At 36.4% G+C, this 8,906-nt stretch overlaps 1 protein-coding gene across 1 annotated transcript in view; it reads left to right on the top strand.

Annotated features, from left to right (window-relative positions):
- The window catches only part of LOC120528781, a 42,302-nt gene extending 33,672 nt beyond the window's left edge, over positions 1-8,630 (top strand). The window contains exon 7 of the mRNA XM_039752915.1: positions 6,443-8,630. Within this exon, the coding sequence (XP_039608849.1) occupies positions 6,443-6,502 (60 nt within the window). The 3' untranslated portion in view covers positions 6,503-8,630. The remainder of the gene's footprint in view (positions 1-6,442) is intronic.
- Positions 8,631-8,906: the final 276 nt, after the last annotated feature.

Below are 8,906 nucleotides of genomic sequence, written 5' to 3' on the forward strand. Positions count from 1 at the left end.
TCTTATGAGGCTTTTAATGAAAGAAATAAAGAAAAAAAATCAAAGACAGCTGCAAACAACTTTAAGGAAGACCCTTAGGCCTGAGTAGGCAAGAACAGCTGATTATCATGACAGTGCAACACATAAGGTTATAAAATGTGAAATACAAAAGAATAGCAACATTTGCATTATTTTCAGTTTTCGAACAACAGCGTGCAACCGTGGAACTACAACTTTTCAAATAATACTATTTTTGTGTAATCGTTTGTTAATGATTAAACAAACAAAAAAAAATGATCCATTAATGAATGTGCAACAGAAATACAACAATTCCTACCATCACAGCACCCAACAATTCCTCCCTTACAAGGTGTATATATCCCACTTGGGACCTCCTAAATACCTCTTTGCAACACCCCAAATTACGAAGCTTTAAATCAGTCAGGCTCATTACTACAGCAGCTGTGGCAGCAACTCATCCAGCAAGAAAATGAGTGCATAATTAGATGAACCTTGAAAGGATTCAACAAAGGTGGCAGAAATTTTCAAAGACAAGGATAAGTAGGTGACCTACACAGCCATTAGTGCCTGCCTTGGTCTCAGTGATGCTGAAGAGCATAATGGTGGATAACAATGTGATGGAAATTGCTGTTCCCATTGCCTGGGAAACAGCTTTACCCTCAAAATCACAAGCCTCTATCTTCTGTGCTCTTAACTAACAAGGACTCGAGTTTTCATATTATAAAACTATGTTAACATTTTCATATTCCACATACTGAAGGGATTTTCATAAAAGCTGAGTTAGCCTTTTACACCCAAAACTTTTTCAATAGTCTAGTCAACTTGTGGTTTCTATGAAAATAATTCACTTCTTCATGAAACACCACACAATGTGAGTCATATAAAGCTCTCAGGGTTCCCCTTAATGCCTGCATTGGACCAGTTTCCTTGTATACCCAGATAACCACTAACCTGCTGACATATAGAAAAAAGCAGTTAGCATTGCTCTCAGAGGCATGTTTAATAATGACATTAGTCTCACACAATGCTTATAGTTGATATAAAACTACATTTTTAAATTGAAACTTTCTTTGTATTAAAACACATGTAGTCATCTTAATAGGACAAGAACATCTCTTTATTTCCTTATATTTATACAAGGCTTGTTTTTTTTAAAATATGAATCATTCTATTTTTGCTCACCTAATGAAATAATTTGCAGGGTAATGCAGAATATATACTTTGTGGATGCAGCATCCTGTGTTTGGTAGCAATGGTAACCACTGTGCAATCCACTCCAAGTAACAATTTACACAAAATGTTTTCTGCATTCCCCTAATAAGGTACAGCATTTCAACAGGTGAACTGCTTCTTTCTGCATGTCAGCTGTTTAGATAAGTTGTGTGTTAGTATCACAATCAGAATTGCAAGCATTACTGTGGATTCTTTCACCCATTTGAAAGACTCCTTCTAAAATGTCAATTTATTTATAGAAAACATTTAAAACAACATCAGTGATGCTGTAGCCAAATCACTTTATATTAAAACATACAATAAATACAGGTGCCAGTCATAAAATTAGAATATCATGACAAAGTTGATTTATTTCAGTAATTCCATTCAAAAAGTGAAACTTGTATATTAGATTCATTCATTACACACAGACTGATGTATTTCAAATGTTTATTTCTTTTAATTTTGATGAATATTTGTTTGTTCTGTCCACCCTGGCCATCGGACCTTAATTATTCTATGTTAATTAATGTTGACTTATTTTTATTTTTTTATTGTGTCTTCTATTTTTCTATTCTTCATTTTGTAAAGCACTTTGAGCTACATTTTTTTTTAATGAAAATGTACTATATAAATAAATATTGTTGTTGTTGTTATTATAACTGACAACTAATAAAAGTCCCAAATTCAGTATCTCGGAAAATTAGAATATCAATTAAGACCAATGCAAAAAAAGGATTTTTAGATATGTTGGCCAACTGAAAGGTATGAACATGAAAAGTATGAGCATGTACAGCACTCAATATTTAGTTGGGGGTCCTTTGGCCTGGATTACTGCAGCAACGCGGTGTGGCATGGAGTTGATCAGTCTGTGGCACTGCTCAGGTGTTATGAGAGCCCATGTTGCTCTGATAGTGGCCTTCAGCTCTTCTGAATTGTTGGGTCTGGCGTATTGCATCTTCCTCTTCACAATACCCCATAGATTTTCTATGGGGTTAAGGTCAGGCGAGTTTGCTGGCCAATCAAGAACAGGGATACCATGGTCCTTAAACCAGGTACTGGTAGCTTTGGCACTTTGTGCAGGTGCCAGGTCCTGTTGGAAAATGAAATCTGCATCTCCATAAAGTTCGTCAGCAGCAGGAAGCATGAAGTGCTCTAAAACTTCCTGGTAGATGGCTGCGTTAACCTTGGACCTCAGAAAACACAATGGACCAACACCAGCAGATGACATGGCACCCCAAACTATCACTGACTGTGACCTCAAGTAACGTGGATTCTGTCCCTCTCCTCTCTTCCTCCAGACTCTGGGACCTTGATTTCCAAAGGAAATGCAAAATTAACTTCCATCAGAGAACATAACTTTGGACCACTCAGCAACAGTTTTGTCTTTAGCCCAGACAAGACTCTTCTGAAGCTGTCTCTTGTTCAAGAGTGGCTTGACACAAGGAATGCGACAGCTGAAACCCATGTCTTGCATACGTCTGTGCGTGGTGGTTCTTGAAGCACTGACTCCAGCTGCAGTCCACTCTTTGTGAATCTCCCCCATGGTTTTAAATGGGTTTTGTTTCACAATCCTCTCCAGGGTGCGGTTATCCCTATTGCTTGTACACTTTTTTCTACCACATCTTGTCCTTCCCTTCGCCTCTCTATTAATGTGTTTGGACACAGAGCTCTGTGAACAGCCAGCCTCTTTAGCAATGACCTTTTGTGTCTTGCCCTCCTTGTGCAAGTTGTCAATGGTCGTCTTTTGGACAACTGTCAAGTCAGCAGTCTTCCCCATGATTGTGTAGCCTACAGAACTAGACTGAGAAACCATTTAAAGGCTTTTGCAGGTGTTTTGAGTTAATTAGCTTATTAGAGTGTGGCACCAGGTGTCTTCAATATTGAACCTTTTCAGAATATTCTAATTTTCTGAGATACTGAACTTGGGACTTTCATTAGCTGTCAGTTCTAATCATCAAAATTAAAAGAAATAAACATTTGAAATACATCAGTTTGTGTGTAATGAATGAATCTAATATACAAGTTTCACTTTTTGAATGGAATTACTGAAATAAATCAACTTTGTCATGATATTCTAATTTTATGACCGGCACCTGTATACATAAAATATAAATAAAATACATAAAACACAATACAGAAGTCATGGAAACCAAGGGAATAGAAATGTGTCTTCAATCTAGTTTTAAAGAGTTCAATTGAAGGTGACTCCTTAATGTATCAAGGTAAAAAAATTCTAAAGATGAGGAGCGGCTGATGCAAAAACCCTGTCTCCCTCAGTTTTACACTTAGGATGAGGGACAGCAAGTGACATCTGACCAGTAAATTTAAGCTCTCTGGATGGCTGGTGTAAAACACACAATTCAGATAAACAGACAGGAGAATACCCATGTATTGATTTAAAAACAAACAGCAACATTTTCAGATCAGTTCTGAAACTAACAGGCAGCCAGTGTAAAGAGGCTAAAATTGGAGATACAGAATCTAACTTTCTTGCTCCAACCAAACATGAGCAGCAGCATTCTGAACCAACTGCAACCTGCATATCAGGGATTTGTTAATCACAGAATAAAACGAATTACAGTAATCGAGAAAAGACAAAAGAATTAGTAACTTTCTCAAGATCCCCAGTAGATAAACAAGGCTTAACCTTGGCTAAAAGAAGGAGCTAGAAAAAGCAACTCTTGACCGTAGAATCAATCTGTTTCTCAAAGAGAGGTTACTGTTCAAAATAACACCACAATTATGAACTTGAGGTTTGCAGAAAACCACAAAACAGCCAACCTTTCCTTGTGTATTGTTATAGATAAGAACATTAAAACGACTCACATTTTGAATTCAGTTTCCTAAACCAGCATTAATGCATTTTGTCAGTTTATCTCATTGATACCAGCGTAGATAATTTAGTCAGTTACTGGTACTGACTTTGACAGAGCTAAGTGGAGGTTGCAGGCAGCACTTCAGAGTTTAAAGAATCGAAGAGCATGGGACAGTTGGCTTTTAAATGAAACAAAGTGGTTGACTCCCTGTTATCAGCTGTTGCTCAACTACAAACCAATCAAATAGACCAACAGGTGCCAGAAGACAATGCTACTAAATGCAACTGCAATTATTAGACCTCATTTAAAAAAATACTCTTTGGATCCTGAAGTGTTAGCACACTATCATTCGATCTCCAACCTTCCATTTTTGTCTAAGGTTTTGGAGAAGGTTGTTTTGATTCAGCTTCAGGATTACCTCAAAAAATTCAATCTGTTTGAAAAATTTCAATCTGGTTTCTGAACTTCTCACAGTACAGAGACAGCCCTGGTCAGAGTCACCAATGCCCTCTTGATTGCTGCTGGCCAGGGCTCTCCATCACTTCTTATCCTCCTGGACCTCACAGCTGCATTTGATATGGTAGATCATAATATTCTCCTTCATCATCTTCACTATATGATTGGACTTTCTGGCTTTGCTTTGGACTGGTTCGAGTCCTATCTTACTGATAGGGCTGAGTATGTGGCCCTGGGGAGCGCTAAATCTCATACCCACACTGTCACCCGTGGGGTTCTACAAGAATCAGTCCTTGGGCCAACCCTTTTTAATATCTATATGCTACCCCTGGGCCACATCATCTGCAAGCTTGGAGTTTCATTCCACTGTTATGCTGATGATACGCAGCTCTATGTGAGACTGGATTTGACTTCTCTTACACCTTCATCAACTCTTTCCTCCTGCTTGGATGAGACTGAGGCCTGGATGTCCAAGAAATTCCTCAAGATGAACAGCACTAAAACTGAAGCTCTTTTAATGGCACCCCCATCAACTTCATTCCTCTGTAAATTGTATTTCCTTTTCTGACCATACTATTACCCTCTATCCTTCTATTACAAATCTGGATGTCAAGTTAGACTCCCATCTGACATTTGAGGCACATGTCCATCACCTTTGCAAAATTGCAATCTTTCTTCTCCGAAAAGTAGCCAAACTCCATCTCTACCTCTCCCTCTGTGATGCTGAAAAACTGGTTCATGCCTTTGTTTCATCCAGGCTGGATTATTGTAATGCACTCCTCATTGGCATCCCCAGCAAAAGCCTTCAAAAGCTCCAACAAATTCAAAATAGTGCTGCAAGAATCCTGATGAGGGTGCAGAAATATGAACACATTTCACCAATCCTTCGGTCACTTCATTGGCTCCCTATCCACCTCCGTATCTAATACAAACTCTGTCTGCTCACTCACCAGTGTATGCATGGAAATGCTCCACAATATCTGAAGGAAATCCTAATACTACAATCCACTGCAAGAAACCTCCGTTTTGCAAATACCCACCAACTTTGCCCCCTTGTGACCAAACTTCATACAATGGGTGACCGAGCCTTTGCTGCTCCACGGCTCTAGAATGGCCTACCTGAGAGCCTAAGAACACAGCAGACTGTGGGCTGTTTTATAAAACAACTAAAGACTTTTCTATTTAAGAAATCATATTAACAAAAATTTTAAAATTATTGTTGTTTTATCTCTGTTTTTATCTTTCTTTGTCTTTGTTTAAATTTTTTATGTAGCACTTTGAGATTTACTGCTAATGTAAAGTGCCCTATAAATAAAATGTATTATTATTATTATTATTACTTGTTTCAACATTTTATTCGTTAGTAACTATTGTATTTCCTATATAACATGAGACAGTCTTCAGGAATGTTCTTTTTTGAATCTCTCTAAATCGGAATAAATAAAAAATGAAAGTGGGTTGAGGCAGGAATCACTGGTATAAGCAAAATCCCAAGGGGACAATCTTATTCATGCCACTAGCTAAACCCTGAACTTTGGTCCTTTCCCATTGTTTGGAATCTACTACAAACTGCACACTGCATTAACGTATGGGCTAAAGGAAATTTTGTCCAGCTAGGCAGTTAAATTGATAGTGCACTTTTCAATAAAAGTTTACTTAGCCTGCAAATTTTCAATTTGGCTACCAAGAATCACTCTGTTCTGGCATCAATAATATGTGTCTGAAAATGCCATGTGTACTCAGCAGTTTTTGCAATGTAACATCTATTAATATACTGTATTAGGAGTACATATATTCTATATTTTTGTTATAGTTAAATGCTAGATATTTAATTTTTAAATAAATTTAAACACTTTGAAACTTCTTATGATCCTCAACATTAATAAAATATAGATACATTTAAATGTATGTTAGAATTCTACATTTGTAATTAATTCCTCTTTTTTTTGTTTCAGCCTACGTTGGATGATGAAGATGAAGTAATTACACCACTCCCAAATGTAAAGGGAAACTAAGTGTCTGAGCTCTGAAGTAATTTCTTGGATTTATGACATTGAACTGAAAGGATGTAATTGGAAAATATGTTTTTTCCTTTTTTGTAAAGTATACATATACACCTTTATATGAAATCTTCAGTTATTTGCAATCTGTCACAAAGAATAAGATTCATTCTGCAAAACAAAATAAACTGACATGTTTCTTGAGAAAATTATTTTATTTTGCCAAGTTTTACACCCAGAACTTAAGTTTAGGAATGCTAGGACCTTGCAACCCAAAAAAAAAAAAACCCAAAATAACACATTTCAGTGGCGATAATGCAATTAGAAAGGTTTTCCTAATAACCAATTAGCTTTTACACAAGAATAATTAAGGATAAGCTAAGGGAATTGGCCATTAGGACACTGAGGTATTACTGCTGAAAAATGGGGCTTTGTAGCTATATGTAAATAATAAATTAGAAATTAGTCATTTCAAGCAGTTGTAGCCATTATAAACATTAGTAATGCCTTATATATATTTTTTAATTAACTTAATGGTATCTTGATAAAGAAGGGTATCAATTTCTACCAAAAACGTGAAGATTTCTGGATGATCCCAAACTTTAGATAGGTAGTGTCTAAAGTAAACACCAGATTTAATATATAATTTGTTAATGGATTTTAGATTTGGCAGGCACTAACTCTTACTACTGCGGTGGGCTGGCACCCTACCAGGGGTTTGTTTCCTGCCTTGCGCCCTGTGTTAGCTGGGATTGGCTCCAGCAGATCCCCGTGATCCTGTAGTTAGGATATAGCAGGTTGGATAATGGATGGACGGATGGATAACTGGCACTACAATATTTTTCTAGACATAAAGCATCACATTCTTTTTTTGTTTAGCATTCAACAAAATGTAAATGTGCCACTGCCATAATTGCTGATCACATACTTTTCCACTGAGGTTATATTAGATGGACACACAGAAAGCATATCCATTTGTTACTTCTGGTTTCCTTGCTGTATCAGTAGACTGTGATACATATCAAAGAATGTGTTGTCATGTATCCTCAATGTTTAGTATGTTTTATATATATTCTGTTTGTTATTTTTAGGATAATGACTTAAGAGGGTGCTTGAACGTAGTGCCACATTAGCTCTCTTGTATAGGAAGTGATCTGTGGACTTCGCCTAGAGGTAATCTAGCAATAAATTTTAAAGGTCAGTTGTTGTAGGTGTGTAAACAAGTCACGTGTTTAGATGGAAGTGAAGGCTCACTTACAGAAAGGAAAAGAGGCTAGGGGCTGAGAGAGATGGAAGGTGGCGGGAAGTGTTTTTGTGTTGCATTGTTACTAATAGCAAATACACTACACTGTCTTTAGTTCTTACTTTTATGTGACCCCTCCATCTATCCATCCATCAATGTTCCAAAACTAGTTTATTCAATTTCAGGGCTGATGGAAGCAAACTTTATTCTAGAAACAATGGGTGTAAGGCAGGAACCAATGCTGGACAGGGCACCAATACATTGTAGGGCACACTTATGCTTACACTCACACAAGCATAGTTTAAAGTCAACAGTTAACTTAATTAAACACAGGAGTACCTTGGAAGATCCCAAGCAGATGAGGAAAACGTGCAAAAGATACTCAGATAATTAACAAGCCAGGATTCAACTTACTTTACTACAACTATAAGTCAGCAAGGGAACCACTGCCCAACATTAAATTAATCAGAAGGTCAAACATTATAATTAAAAGCAAAGTAACATGCTCTTTCCACCAGCAGATATCACAATGCATTATGCCAGTCTCAATTTGCCTTTTCCATTCAATTGTTTAACATTTTTAACATTCAGTCTTTCCATTTATATTACACCATTAGTGTTATGAAAATGTTGTTAGATGAAAACTGTTTTGATTATTTTCTACCTACTGTCAATATTTATTATCTATTGTGTGTAATATCTATCAAATTCCCATTATTACCTATTGTCACTATGTTGTGTTTATCCTGAAACAATTTAAAATGAGTGTTCCACTCATATGGTGAATATCTACTTTATGATAAGGTTTACAAGTTTATATATCTGCAATGAATTCCTAAATGTTGCATTTAATCTTGACAGATGTGATAAGTGATTAAACATGGTTTTATTTTCTGTTAATTTGTGCATTATGCTTCATGCTGCTTCTGCCAAAAAGAAACTGCACCTGTGATAGACACACTTCCAGAGTGACCCTAATAAGTCATATATATATATATATATATATATATATATATATATATATATATATATATATATATATATATATATATATATAAAATGCATTCTTTGGCATGTGAAATGTTTTGGATAGGGGCATCAGCCATGTACGATAAATTAATTCACTAGGACAGGCATTGAAAGCTTTTGTACAGGTGACAGTAATCGGTTCACTGA

The sequence above is a fragment of the Polypterus senegalus genome, chromosome 1 (assembly GCF_016835505.1).
Source record: "Polypterus senegalus isolate Bchr_013 chromosome 1, ASM1683550v1, whole genome shotgun sequence".
Taxonomy (NCBI): domain Eukaryota; kingdom Metazoa; phylum Chordata; class Cladistia; order Polypteriformes; family Polypteridae; genus Polypterus; species Polypterus senegalus.